The sequence below is a fragment of the Spermophilus citellus genome (assembly GCF_964194105.1).
Source record: "Spermophilus citellus genome assembly, chromosome: 3".
Taxonomy (NCBI): Eukaryota; Metazoa; Chordata; class Mammalia; order Rodentia; family Sciuridae; genus Spermophilus; species Spermophilus citellus.
This window is the reverse complement of record NC_138184.1, coordinates 227,604,690-227,620,588: the sequence shown is the minus strand read 5'-3', so window position 1 is coordinate 227,620,588 and position 15,899 is coordinate 227,604,690. Positions and strand designations below refer to the sequence as shown.

Here is a 15,899-nt window from a genome sequence, read left to right as displayed (position 1 = left end):
AATCTTATGACATTATACTTGCATAGAAAAAAAAAACAAAGTTAAATTATATATTTTTAATATGCAGCTTATGTTGTATGAAATGTTCTCTATAAAGCAAACCTTTTACATATGCAATTAATTTTAAATGGAACATTTCATGGGAGAAAATATGTAATACTGAGTACAACAATTAGAACAGATCTCTAACCAAGATATTTCATCCCTCTGTAATGTTTCGTTTGAACACAATTAGTTAAGCATCATAGTCAGAGCCCACAACTCAGCTCAGTTTTATTTTATGACAACATTTAAACCCAGGAAAAAAGAACATCTTAACAGACTCCTCTGCTATCACAAGTGGTAATAATCAGAGTGTCTTAACTATTTCTCAAGGACACTGAAGAACACAGTTGGTTTCCTTCCCAAAACCAGGTCTCCTCCTATGGTATTTGCTGTTTAGGTACCTAAGTTTCTCCCAGGGTCCAAGCAATCAGCCATGGTCCACCACTGTCCCCAGTCCCAGAGAGAGAATCTAAACTAAGCTACAGACCTGGCAATTGCATTCCTCTTGCTGGTGACAAGGCCAGGTTTGGGCAGAGAGGGCAGATCTGTGGGGGGTTTCTGAATTCTTAAAAGGTGATGTATAAGGAAAACTTCCCCTCTACATCTGAGCAAAAATATCTGAAGAGTTGACTAAGAACTTGGGAAGCAATCCTGCAGCTGAGAGGAACAGAAGAGGTCAAACTAAAGGAGGATTCCACCTCTGACTGGTAATGCAAGCAGCCTGATTCTATCCTTCCTGTACAGCAACACAGTAAGCCCCTTTTGATCATGGGTGTTTTTATTAAGTTTATTTGCAAAAATTAAACATAAATTCTGATTCATGTAAATATCTTTAGAAGGAATTAAAAACTCCCTTGGGAATATCTTGAGTGTAAAATCTAAGCATCAGGAACTTACAGGTTACAAGAATATATTCCCATTAGTTGCCAATTACTCACCATTAAAAAATAATGGTCCTCAGGTTCGGCTCTAAGGTATTTGAAAACCACTTGTTCCATGAACCTTTCCATAAGATCCCAGTCTTCAATGATTCCATGTCGAATTGGCCACTGAAGCAAGAGAAACCAAAATGTTGGAAACAATCAAAGCAACAGTCCCGAGGCTGTGTGTTAACCATGAGAAGAAACAACAGGCCTTATTAAAAAACTACCTACATGCTGCTCATACTCCACACCACCCACTTCTCAGTACAAAGAATCGCCTCCACAGGGGAGGCAGATGCAGCTCCACCACAACTGGATCTGGTGCCCGGCTCTTTTTTTTTAGAAGAAGAAGAAGAAGAAATATCTACTTAAATAATGTTAGTGTTTCTTGTTAATGACTCAATCTGCAATTTTCCATATCTGACAGGTTCATTAGTCAACCAGTAATTTTCCAGGAAAGCAGACTTTGCTTTCAAGTGTGACTCCATGTTCCCTGAGTCAATTTTGCATGCCAGGTCTTTGTTAATTCATGTGATTCACCACTCAAAAATACACCTATTCAAAACAACCATATCCAACTCAAATGTAAGAATAACACTATATTCCACAGCTCACAAGCACAATTTCTAGACATCCAACCATTCTGCATTCTATTTACTATTCTATTCTTGGTTTGGCACTCTTGTCAGAAATTTACCTTTGTAGCATAGGTAGGCTTATCGATGGCTTCATCTCCTATGAAAAAGTCAAGGTCATCAACGCCCCTCAACACTCTCCTTTGGGCTTGGTCAACCACCTTTGCTGACTCTCTGATGGCAATACCTTAATAATAAAACAATAAAAAAAAAGCAAAAAGATCTCCATCAGTATCCACATTTATGTGAAAGACCAAGAAAGAAAAATATAACCCCTACATATGTATAAGTAAATTTTCCATGTTACAGTTTTATCTGAGGTTAAGGGTACTCACAGAAAAGACACTGCCAATGAGCATATGATACAGAAACGAGTTATTTTTTCAGAATGGTACAAAGGAACTGGGCTTTTAGACAGAAGGTATGATACTAAATCTCTCAGTTTCATCCAGGAAAATCCCTCAAGATAGTAAGTAAAATTCCTATGGATTATATACCAATGGTTTAAATTTTTTAATACAGTATAGAGGGGACAAAATTCTGTATAATACAGAAAAGGAGAGTAAACTGAAAAATAATGTCTATATACTCTTAATCGTTTTATAAAATACTACATCACACAGCTTTAAAAATGTCTAGTCTTGTTAAAAGGGGGAAACAAAAAGCTGTGATATCCCATTAAAAAGAAAAACCAGGGGCTGGGGTTGTGGCTCAGCAGAACACTCGCCTGGCACCTGGAAGGCCGTGGGTTCAATCCTCAGCTCCACATATAAATAAATAAAATGAAGTTTTTTTTTTTTTAAAAAAAGAAAAAGAAAAGAAAAACCAAAAGGTGCTGGCTAGTATCTGTTGCAAAGAGCACAATAATCAAACAGTAACAATGTAAATACCAATGGCTGCACATTTTTATTTTAATAAGATCCTAAATAATCATGTAAAACTTTATTCTAGAATGTGACATCTAACAAACTGTAAAAACCTTCGCAGATTCAATTTCTAGCTCAAACTCCATACCCCATCACACACTAAGCTCCCATAAGCTCCCACTGGCCACCCGTCTCTGGGTCACCACTCCTGTGAAGTGTTCCTAATGTTTAATTAGTGTTTCTAATGTTCCCACTAGCCCTAAACTTCCAGTAAGTCATTTTTCACAAATAATTGTAAATGTTTGACATCAGTCTACCAATGAGACTGTAGGGTTTTTGTATTTTGGGTTTTTTGGAGGAACTGGGGATTGAATCCAGGGGTAGTCTACCACTGAGCTACATCCCCAGCCCTTCTTTTATTTTTTATTTTGAGACAGTTCTAAAGTTGCCCAGGCTGTCCTTAAAGTTGTGATCCTCCTGCCTCAGCATCCTGAATAGCTGGGATTACAGGTACATCATCACTTTTGGCAAGACTGCAAATTTCTTTAAGTCAAATAACCATAAGTCTTTTACTGTTTCTCTAATGGCAGGCACATATGTCAATAACAGTAGCTTACATTAGTTGAGCACTGCTAAGTTTCTTTTCGTGCACTACTTCATTTAGTGCCCATGACAGCTGAATTCACAGGTTAAGTGCTATGATTTCACCTTCAAAGAGGTGAAGGCTTAACAAATGACCAAGGTCACACAGCTTCTGAGAGACTAAGCCAAGATTGGCTCCTAAGCAGGTGGTTACTATCTGAGTAGGCATTACAGAAATATTTGTTAAACTAATATTCTACTGCACTAAAATATTCATTGTGGATTTGGAAAATGTTCAAACTATACCTAAATAATTCTAATATAAGCCTAACCCCATAACTACACTAATGGAATTTCACTATTGGCTTACTGTATTTTTGGTGAAACCCTAGCTCTCTAGCACCAACCAGTGCTAGACAAAGTTTCTCATAATTAAAACATCAAAATGCTTGTGACTAGATTTCAGAGAAAGGTAAATATAGTGTCTCTGATATGAACTAATTCTTCAAATAGACCAGCCAACTTTATTTTTCCACATGAAGGCTTCATGTCGTGGAAGGAGTGGACTTTGAAGTTAAATAAGCCATGGTTTGCAGGCTGGGCTCAGCATTTAAAGCTAGCTGACCTGAGGCTCCAAATACCACCTCTACATTTCACATCCCACCACTTACCTGGCAGGGCTGAGGATTAAACTGCCTATCATTTGTGGAGTGCTTAGTAGAGAACCTGCTATAGAGTAGTACTCAATAAATATTATCTACACAAAGGGCTGGAGTACTTGTAGCTCAGTGGTAGAGCACTTGCCTAGCATGTATGAGGCACTTCGTTTGATCATCAGCACCACATAAAAATAAATAAAGGTATTATGTCCATCTACAATTAAAAAATATTTTTTAAAAAATTTATCTACACAAGTGTGGAGACTACAAATGTGACTGGCTAGATACTTGAGAGGAACTGAAATTTAATCACTTAGGACAGAAACTAAGAAACATTATAAAAATGTGCTTATCCAATAATTCCTAGGTGGCACATACCCAAAATACCAGCTATTTAAGAGGAAGAGGCAGGAAGATCACAAGTTCCAGGCCAACTTGGGCAACTAAGTAAGACCCTACATCAAAAATAAAATTTTAAAACCAGGCACAGTGGAACCCACCTATAATTCTAGCAGCTTACAAGATTGAGACAGGAGGATTACAAGTTCAAAGCCAGCCTCAGCAATTTAGCAAGGTCCTAAGAAACTTAGCAAGACCCTTTCTCAAAATAAAAAATTAAAAAGGATGGTCTGGGGATATGGTTCAATTGGTAGAGTGCTTGCCTTGCCTTGTTCAATTCCCAGGATCACAAAAAAAAAAAAAAAAAGAAAGAAAGAAAGAAAGAAAGAAAAATTTTAAAAAGGCTGGGATGTGACTCATCAGTTAAGCACTCCTGGGTTTGATCCCTGCTACAAGAAAAAATAAAAAAATAAAAAGGGCTGGGAATGTAGCTAAATGGTAGAGCATCTACCTAGCATGCACAAGGCCCCAGGTTTAATCTTTAGCACCTCCTAAAATAATAAAAATAAATTCTCAGCTTTCCAGTTATAAAAATTGGGCATAAGCCCAAAGGACAGAACCCTGCATCACCGAAGCAAGCAGGAGAGAAGCAAAGCCCTGGAGCCTCTGGAGCATCGAGGCCTTGTGGCTGCAACAATCTAGGGGCCAAAACTAACAAGGCAGTCCACAGCAGGAAATGAAACTCCTCTCTGAAAACTGACCATGAGACTGCTATTATTTCATTCTTCTTTATGACTGAGTAGAACTCCGTATATGTACCACATTTTCTTGATCCATTAATCTATTGACGGGCATCTGGGATGATTCCATAACTTGGCTCTTGTGAATTGTATTGCTATAACAGTGAAGTGGCTGTATAACTATAGCATGCTGACTTTAGTTATTCTCGATAAGTACTAAGGAGTAGAATAGCTGGGTCATATGGTGGTTCCATTCCTAGATTTTTGAGGAATTTCCACACTGCTTTCCAAAGTGGTTTTACTGATTTGCTAAGTGAAATAAGCCAACTCAGAAAACCAAGGGTCAGATAAAATATTCTGTCTTATGTGGAAGCTAGAGCAATTTTTAAAAAAGGAGAAAGAAGGCAGGGGAAATCAGATATCATAAAGATATAGGGAAGATAAGTGGAACAGAAAGAGAGCAAGAGGGAGGAAGGATGGGAAAGGGGAGGAAATAAGGAATGAATTTAACAGAACTGTTATATGTGCATATAAATGTTCCACAGGGAATTTATTTATTTATTTGTAGAAACTGCCAATCAAAACTAAACTAGTGAGGGACTGGGAATATAGCTCAGTTGGTAGAGTGCTTGCCTCACATGTACAAGGCCCAGGGTTTAGATCCCCAGCACCACAAAAAAAAGGAGAGAAAAATAAACAAGTGAAAGGAAAATCAGTAGAGTAGAGGAAGAAGAACAGGGAGAGGGAACAGAATAAGAAAGGAAGGGAATGGGAACTGAAATCAAATTCTTTGCATGTACAATTCTGTCAAAATGTACCCAACTACTGTGTATAACTATAATGCTCTAATGTTTTTAAAAAAAACTGATTTATAAAACAGTCCTTTAGCCCACTTTAAAAAAAAAAAAAACTGACTACGAAATCAAGGGCATACTGACAGACACCACACAGAACCATCTGATATATGTGTTGGATATTCCCAAGGGCAACTGGCAAGAAGGCTTGCAGCAGATCTCAGATTCTATCCTCTGGGCAGAATCAAACCTAATATGTATAAATGTAAATTTAAACTGCCAAGTCACTATAAAAAATTGCTAAGAGATGAAGGAAAAAATGATTCTGCAACCCATGATATCCTTTAAGTTTAATCGAGTATTTGAGGGCAAAAGAAAAAAAAAACTATACAGCAACACTGCAAGAATTAATCTCAAAATAAATAAGTTATATATGTATGTGCATAAAATTTATACTCAAGATCTTTTTTCATATATATATCTATGAAAGCCAAGATATGGCCCAAATAGTCCTTAGGAACAAAATAAAGAAATATTTCCAAGAGACTAGATTGCCCATGTTTCTCATAAAATAATGACCTGTTTCACCCCAGCTATTCCCAGGACCCACAGCCTGCTTCAAAATCCTGACTTCCATCCACCCAGTAGTAACTCTGAGCCCCTCTCCAACTGGGTATCCACAAAGGCCAAATGGGGAGCCTGACTCTGACACCACACTGGCAGTCATGAAGAGGCATCCCCCTTAAAATAAGACCAGAATCTCAAAGCATACACCCAAAATGTTCAGGTTTTGATAAGACAGATCAATTTCACCAAAGAAACAATTGGGGAGGACTCAACTGAAACAATACAAGTGACAAACAAGTGACAAACCAAGATGACACAGATACCACAATTGTCAAGCAAGGATTGCAGGAGCCATCATAAAACCCTTCAGGGAACAATTACAAACACACAGAACTGTGCACACATACTGTACCATACTAGATCCCCGGCTCTAACACTGTAGATGTGATCTTCGGGATAAACCGAGTAAAGAATACACAGGACTTTTCTAAACTGTCTTTGCAACTTCCCATGAATCAACAATTATTTCAAAATAAAATAATGTAAAATAAAGCTCACAAATGATTTAAACAATCTGAATTATAAAACACCTCAGTTTTAATGATGATCAAACTAACAAGATTAAACTTAATAAAGAAAAATGTTCTCAAACTTAGTAAAGAACAAAGTTCTTTAGTTTAAAAAAAAAAACAAAGTATGGATAAAAAATTTGAGTAGCTAGAAGAGACAGACTCCAGGGCCAAGAAATTTGAGGACAATCTGAGGATAATCTAAGGAAGATTATTAGAGAGAGCATATATAAGGAATAATACACGTAAGGACTTATGATTCTGTACTTGGCACAGAAATTAAGAAACACACCACGTATGATGTGTCAAAATGCATTCTACTGTCATGTATAACTAATAAGAACAAACTTTTTAAAAAAATACTCCACCAGTAATTTTGTTTTAAAAAATCATACATATATAGAGAGATATATAGAGATATATCGCCCCAGTAATCCAGCTACTTGGAGATGGAAGCAGGGGAGCTTGAACCCAGGAGTTCAAGACCAGCCCGGCAACACTGCAAGATCTAATCTCCAGTAAATTAATAAGATTGAAAATATCTAATATATTTCTCAAAATAATGCTACCCATTTTACTAAAACTTCAAGAAATAAATAATTCCTATCTTATACAAACTGTTCCAGAGATTTAAAAAGCTAACAAATTTATTTTATGAAATCAGTATCATCCTGATACACAAACCAGACAAAAAATGTGTAAGAAACGAAAGTATAGACTTTTGAACATTGATGCAAAAATCCTAAATTTAGTCATATACCACACAAAAAATGCTTCAGTCAACAATGGACAGCACATTTTACTTGACTATTGTCCCACAAAATTACATCATCAAGTAAGGTCATAGTCATCTTAGTTCAAGGACAATCTATGATGTTCACATAAGGACAAAGTCGCCTAATATATCCCCCATCACTGAGTGACAGTAAATATTTGCAAATATAGTTCAGCATGTACCTGTATTTCATAATCAAGTAGGATTTATCCCAAAGATAAAATTAATAACTGTTCAATGCTTGAAAATGTATTAATATAATCCATCACATTAAGAAGCACAAAAGTGCACAACTATGTGATCAATTCAACAAATAAAAAGCCTTCCTTAAGTAAAGGTCAACACTCATGGTTAAAAAACAAAACACTCTGGTTAAATTAGGAATAGAAGAGCACTATTTAACCTGATAAAGGTTCCACAAAACCTAGAGCAATCACTAATGAAACTCTAAAGTCTTATTCTCTCTGAAGTCAGAAACACAAGAGCACCTGCTATCCCCAGTCTTGGTCACTACTTTAGCAGAAAGGAAACACAGAAAGCTAGGCAGGAAGAGAGAACATGACCATTATTTACAGGCAATACAAAAGGCTGCACAGAAAACTCTAAGGACTCTCAGAGGCTGGAGTCAAGAACAACATGCAACACTCAGTAGCGCTCCTGTCTGTAGGCAAAGACTACTTTGAAAATATAATTTTTTAAAAAATTTCACAGCAACAAAACACAAAGGTGACTAAAAATAAATCTAGCAAAAAGTCTGTAAAAGAATTTCAAGGAACATTATATAAACTTATAAGGAACATACATAAACATTACTGAAAACCCAAGAGACATGAATAAACAATAAATTACACATAACACATTCATGGATAGAAATATTCAATTTACAAATATTCCCAAGTAGGAATATTCAATTCCTATCCATAAATGTCAATGTGATGTCAACCTTTTCCCGAATCTATAAATAACATATCTCTAATCAAAATACCATAATACTTCATAAGTTCACTTAAACTGATTCTAAAATTTTTAGGAAAGAGTACGGGCCAAAGCTATTGTTAAAAGAAAAATTAGCTAGTTGTGGTGATGCATACCTGTAATCCCAGCAACTCAGAAGGCTGAAAGAGGAGGATCACAAGTTGGGAGACCAGCCTCAGAAACTTTTTAAAGAGACACTGCTCAAAATAAAAAATAAAAAGGGCTAAAAGATGTAGCTGAACAGTAAAGTGCCCCTGGGTTCAAAAACAAGGAAGGGAGAGAAGAAGGAAAGTAGATGAGGAGAAACCAAACTTACTAGATAAAGACACAAGACAGGGGCTGGGGCTGTAGCTCAGAGGTAAAGAGCTTGCCTCACATGTGTGAGGCACTAGGTTCAATCCTCAGCACCACATAAAAATAAATAAAACACACACTTACTGTGTGTTCATCTACAACTCAATAAATATTTTTTTAAAAAAGACACATGACAAAATGCTAGTATTCAACACTGCATATTTGGAGCAGAAATAGAGAAATACATCAATGAAACAAAACAAAGACCAAAAATATTCCCAAGCATAAATGTTACCGCAACACGATTGAAAAAGAATGTCAACTTGAAATGTATTCTTCAATAAATGGTGTTTAGACAACAAGCTTTGCATTTGTAAAACAAATCAAATTAGCTATCTCCTTCATACCATATTCAAGATATTAATTTAAAATTTTTGTACAGGAAAACACAGAAATTCTTTTTGTCTTGGAGTAGGGGTATATTTTCCAAAATAAAAAACTAAAAAAGAAAAAAGTGAAAATTTTAACTATATCAAAATTTAAAATTTCTAGATGTTAAAAAAAATCCTTTTAAAATGTCATAGCATAAAAGAAAAGAAAAAGAAACCAAAAAAAAAAAAAAATCATACAGGGCTAGAAGTAAGCTCAGAGATAAGCATTGCCTGCCACTAAGAAGGGTTCAAACCCCAGCACCACAGGGGGAAGAAACTCATGTACTAGAATATGACATTGGCAACAAATTAGCATTTGCACAGAGAAGAGTTCCCATGACACCATAACAAAGACCAAAACAAGCAGGAGAAAAGTGGGCAGATATAAACAGGCATCATGCTCAACTTCAGCAAAAGAAATGTAAATTCGGGGTGGGTGAGGGTACTAGAGATTGAAAGCAGGGGCTCCTAACCACTGAGCAACATCCCCATCCCTATTTTCTATTTTATTTAGAGACAGGGTCTCACTGAGTTCTAAGTGCCTTGCTAAGTTGCTGAGGCTGGCTTTGAACTCACAATCCTCCTGCCTCAGCCTCCGAGCTCCTGGGATCACAGGTGTGCCCCACCACATCTGGCAAAAAATGGAAATTTTAAACACCATTTTACATTCATCAGACTGGCTAAATTAAGTCAAGGACACATGGAAGCAGAAACGTTCACACACTACTGATGGGTTATAAATCAGAACAACTATTTGGAAGTAATCTGGCAATACCTAATACGGACGAAGCAGGGCTAACCTGATGAAACAACTCCATCTCTGATTATTTCCTCTTCGGAAAATAGCACATGTACCTCAGGAGATATCTACTAAACTACTCTGCAAAAGAGAAAAACTAGGAAAGGGCCATTAAAAAAAAAAGAAAAAGCTATATATTCACATTAGAATTCTGATCTTAACCTGTGTATATTATCAGTGATAAGTTTTAAAAACAATATTGAGGAGAATTTTAAACATAACACAGAAAGTTACTATGAAATCATTTTTAAAATGTTTCAACTCATAAAACCATGTATTCTTGTATATACATAGTGTAGAGATAAAACATGGATTAGAAATCTACCAGAAAAAATCCACCAGAGAAGGAAGAAAGCAAGAAAAGAAAGGGAAAGAACTGGAAAAGAAATGAGGGCTGGGATCTATCAGAAATGAGGGCTGGGATCCATCCGTAAGGTGTCGTTCACAGTTATACACCATCTGACAACAGGCACAGCTGGTGAGAGGCACAGCTGAGTGGTGGTCACAGAGCGCATTTGTACTGACTAAAACAGCTACACGTCACTCCGTGTACAAGACCAGTCATATACGCACTTTGCACAAACTAAAACAGCTACACACAGTAAAACAGCTACAATGTTACTCGGTGACACAATCTTACAATACCAGTCATATATGTGATCCACACTGCCCAAAACTTCATTACAGAGTGCATGACTGTATTCTGACATGAACATGAAACAAGTTAACATGTTCATTCTGGGTGGTGGGTTCATGGGTCTTTGTTAATATTCTTTGGCACTTTTTTGGAAAAATCAGAATTTTAAGGCTCTATTTAATGAAAAAAAAAAAAAAAAAGCATCTCATGACTCGTGTGGAGCTCTCTTCTGGGCATCAAGCTTTGTCCTAGCAGCCTCCAGGCCTTCACACCTCAACTCACACACAAAGTCCCTGCCTTTCTGATGCTCTCTCCCCTCCCAGGTTAGATGTGACATGGTCACCATCCACCCCTCTGGTGGAACTGTTCAATGACTTCCAAAGCTTTCCAATAACATTTAAAAAGAAAAGTAGAAAAAGAACTTTCTTCAAACAACTGGGAAAATTCTGCACAGAAGTTCAAATAAAACCAGACAAAAGCAGAGCCCAGGACAGACTTAGCACCAGTCTAGTCCTGGGACCAGGCCCTGAGAGACGGACGCTTCAGAAACCATCTGAGTATTCTTGATGTACCAAACAAAGTGCCTTAAGGAGACACCTGGCCCTTCTCCACACTTGCAGTCCAATATCACTGGGGCTTCTCCTTCCCTCACTACCGTCTCACGTCGAGATCCATCAGAACCAGAAAAAGGTGGTTCTGCACAAAAGCTTTTCTTCTACTTACTAATGTTCAGTGATGGGTTAAACCTAGGGCCTTGCACATTTCAGTCAAGTTCTTTACCCCTGAGCTACACTTCTAGCCCAGCTTTTCTTATTTGATGCCATGTACCTCCTGGAATTTGTCTTCAGAACAAGGTCTCTGTACACAGAACACAGGTTCCACTCCCAGTACCAATACAAGCAGTGGGCCAAGCAAGGGAACCAGTACCCTCTGCCTGTCCCACCCGCTCCGTTTTGCCCAAGCATCACCTTACCTTGCCTTCTGGGATCTTTCTCTCTCAACACTTTTAGCCAACAGCATAACTATTCTTTACTCCCACCTCTTTGACAGTTTGTCATCTTCTAGCTTCTGCCACTGCTAAGGTTCAGACAGCCCAGTCTGAGAGCTTGCCCGTCTTTTGACAGTGAATGAAATCCCACTAACAACTGTCTTCAATTCCCCTCCCTATTAATGATGACAGGTTAAATGGCACAGCCAAATGAGTGCTGCTCACAGTTTTAAACGACAGCACATTAAAGCAAAAGGTACAAGGTCAGTCTTTTTTAGTGGATGCACTTTACAAAGTTAAAATCTAACCTCCTGCTTTGAAAGTCAGAAAGTCTAATCTGTCCACTCAGCATGGAATGATCAAGTTCTGGGGCATTCACATTAATAAATTCACAAAAGGCAATTCATCCTACAGAACGTCAATTGTTATAAACTGAACTATGTCCCACAAACGCTGAAGCCCTAACTCCCAATGTGATAATATTTGGAGAAAGGAATTTTAGGGAGGTAATTAAGATCAAATTAGGATGGAATCCTAATGTGACAGGAGTATGGCCTTACAAGAAGAGAGGCCACAGAGTAGCCCCACTCCCTCTACACATTCACAAAGAAAAGGCCATGGGAGGAAACACTGAGAAAGAAGGTAGCCCTCTGTGAGCCTGGGAAAGAGACCTCATCAACCATGACAGCGACTTGGACTTGGAGCCTCCAGAACTATGATAAAATAAATGTCAGCTATTTAAGTCACTCAGCGCAGGGTACTTTGTTTTGGCATCCTTGGCAGACAAATATTCCCATTTATAGATTTAAAATAAGGACACAGCAGACCAATAATGCCTCTTATCAGGGATAATCCATTAGGGCATCAGTGTTTAGAGCAAGAAAATCACAATCACGGTCTGTTATCCAGTAAGAAAGGAACTGGAACAAGGTTCCTTTAAATCTTCTCAAGGAATCTGGAGTATACTTTCTAGTGATCTTCATACTCACAATCATCAAATAAGGCCTTGGCCTTCCCTTCAATAAATTCTACCCAAGCTCCCTCCGTCCACTCCATCCCAGTTCTGTCCTGCCCACAGAGACTGTCATGACATTACACAACTACTAACCACCTACAATTTTTAAGATCAGAGCTTATCTTACAAGAGTTACATATAGGGGCCAATCTTTACTTCACTCTTGACTGATATACTCACTCCAAATATAACCTAGGATTTAGGTAGCACCCAAGAATTCTACCTATAAATAACCAGCCTGTCCTAAGGAAAATAAGAGTGCCTAGAAGGAGCTTGTACAAAATGTGAGGTGCTTCTTTTAAGCTTATCGCGCTCTACTAAAAATTAAACAACAAAACACTTCTTGACTCAAAAAAGCAGCAGGCCACTCGTTTCCACCACAAAAAAAAAAAAAAAAAATTTCAATAGAGTGAATATCTATCTTTCAATAGACATGAAGTTACTAAGCTAATACAACTGTATTTTTAAGGTTACAAATTAGCCTTAAAAACCCAGACACACTTTTTCTAGGCAGTTCAGACATTTATGATTAAATCAAAGTCCCCTGCCAACCACCCAAGATGAAACTCCATTGAGAGTGACAAAGGGCTTTCTCAGGGGAACCAAAAGACTAGAGCATTGCAGTTAGGTCATAGCTACCACCAACAGCGACATTCAGGAACCAGGCATCAAAATAGCCAGCCCTTCCCAGAAACTAGAATAATCTTCTAAAAGAAGATGGTGAGTAAAATAATATGCCTTGGAAAACAGAACTGGAATGCTTAGAAATGAGAATGCTGAGAAACACAACCCTTAAAACACCCGAGGGTAGAGCTTTACTTACATGAAGGAATAATGAACTGTGGCTCAGTGTTGCCTGCGTAGCCAAGCTTGGTATACCTAAAAGCACAAAGTCATCAACACAGGTTTAGATAACAATGTTCTTGTCTGTATCCCACCAATGTCTTTTATTATCAAGTTCTCCAAGTCCTAAAATAGTGAGCCTCGGAACACTCCCTAGAAAATTTTTTTAAAACTCTGTGATCTCTGAATATCAATGAAAGCAGGTTGGTTTGGTTGGTTTTTGTACTGGGGCTTGAACCCAGAAGGGCTTTACCACTGAGGTACATCTCCAGCTTACTTTTTATTTTGAGACAGGGTCTCACTAGCCCAGGGTAGTGATTGGGGATTACAGGTGTGCACCACTAGGCAAAGCTCAAAGAAAGTAGTTTATAGCTACTTAAAATGCTAAACTTCTACTAGAATGATGGCAACACATACAGTAACACACAAAAGCTTCATTTGTATCCCTAATGACACTTAAAATTACTTTCATACTCTATACATCTTTACAAAAGCAATGAAGAAAGTTGATGTTCTTCCTATTTTGCAGATAAGAAAACAGAGGCACTGAGAAGTTAGTTAAGTTGCCCAAGGCCAAATTGTCAGTGAACTACAGAAAAAGAGCCCAATTTAACTTGGCAGGCTAATTCCCACACAGTTCTGTAGGAAGTATATTTATTTCCCAAACTTCCTGTATTGTAAAGGGGGGGGGCGGGGGGGGTTAGAAAATGATCACATAATTTTTTTAAAATGTCATGCATATGTCTAGAAACAGCTACTGCTCTGACAATCATCTGACAGGAACACCTCTTTTTTCATTTCATTTCAGAAGAAGCCCATTTTCTGTCAGGATATTCTGTACGATAGATTCCAGAAGTCTTCACTAAAACAAATGCCAAAATACTACTATCTGTTCCAAACGCATTTGCTAATTTCCTAAATATAAAAAGAGGGGTAAAAAAGCACCACTCCGACCATCTGCTGGAGAGGAACAGTTGAGAAGCAGCAAGTGAACTGAAGGCTCCTCAGCACTTCCCATCAGGGCTGTTCTCGTCCACAGCCAGGTTGGGACAGCCACACCCTAAGCTGTAACAGCACTGATCCCGAACAGAGCTTTGGCAGTGTAAAAGCAGCTTTATGAACTCATTCTATTCAATTAATTATTTCTAGATGCCTGTTTTGTTTTGTTTTGTACTAGTAGGGATTGAACCCAGGGTCTTGTGTATGCTAGCCAAGCACTCTGCCACTCAGCTACATCCCCAGCCCTTGATATTAAGTTTTTGAAAATTTTTAATGTGGTAATACTTCTAAAGATTTATCCTTGAGATTTTTAAATGGATCTTATCACATGGTAGTAATAATTTAACTTCATGATTTTTAAATGTACTTTACAATATGGTAATCTTAGTATTTCTGAACACATAGTAAATGGGAAGGATTGGGGAAAAGAAAAAAAAATAGTCAGCTGTCCTTAAATCACACCATACTGCTCATCCTCCAGGGATACAAGTTCTTCATGTCACCACAGTCAGGATGAGGCCAAGCCCTGAGATCCTGGCCCCACAGGATAAGACCCATCTGAAGCCCTCACAAGTCCACAGACTTCAGGTCTAGGATAAGGGTACACAAGCAATTAGAGCAGTCACTCCCAGGTCCACAGACCCACAAAGGAAGGTTTCTAAGCCAAACCAGAACTGGGGACTTTCCAGAATGGAGCAACAGAAACTTCAAAAAGTTCTAGATCATCCCCAATTTGAACATCATTCTGGAAATAAACTCCAGATGATAAACTTAAGTAAACAAGTTACTAACCCAAGGCAAAAGCAGCCCATAGAACCCAATGAGCAGACCAGAAACCACCAAAATCATCAAATCTAATCATGTGTTTAACAAGTCTTATCACTTTACTCCCCTAAAAAGAAACCATGCACTTGAACTTAAACCACTTAAGTAAATCCAACTTCCCACACCATTAAGACTATGAGTTCCGTGATGTAGGGAACTGGATCCTTCACAAATGCACATCTACTCACGGTGCCTGGTATGTGGCAGACAGTTCATGTATCTGAATGAATTCTTCCCAGGTGTAAGAAAAGGTAAGCACTGTCAAACTGCTGAGATAGGGACCAATGTCTGAAAGGGGATGCAGAAAGTCAGGAAAAAAAATGGTGGAACCAGAAAAGACTGGAGACTTTCTATTTAATCCCATAAGTACCACACATGTCTGTTACATTATTTTTTTTATTTCCTATATTTTTTATTAGTTAATAAGACCATGCACTTTGGCACCAGACTGCCTGAGCTCAAATCCCAGTTCAGCCATTTGCCAAATTTGGAGGAGTTACTTTTCTTCCATATGTGTTAGTTTTGCCATCTGGAAAATAGAAATAATAATACAACCCACCTCCTACAGTTAGTATGATAATGGGGTTAATATATGTAAG

The 15,899-nt window shown here is 37.9% G+C and overlaps 1 protein-coding gene across 4 annotated transcripts in view; it reads right to left on the bottom strand.

Moving 5' to 3' along the window:
* The window catches only part of ACTR3B (actin related protein 3B), a 72,327-nt gene that overhangs the window by 43,285 nt on the left and 13,143 nt on the right, over window positions 1-15,899 (bottom strand). Inside the window, exons 2-4 of one of the 4 annotated variants that reach the window (XM_081284707.1) lie at window positions 13,457-13,512; window positions 1,666-1,790; window positions 984-1,094 (exon numbers count right to left, since the gene is read on the bottom strand). The exons of 1 other annotated variant lie outside the window; for it this stretch is intronic. In XM_081284707.1, the coding sequence (XP_081140833.1) occupies window positions 984-1,094; window positions 1,666-1,790; window positions 13,457-13,512 (292 nt within the window). The remainder of the gene's footprint in view (window positions 1-983; window positions 1,095-1,665; window positions 1,791-13,456; window positions 13,513-15,899) is intronic. 2 more of the 4 variants (XM_081284710.1, XM_081284708.1) reach the window with 2 other exon arrangements.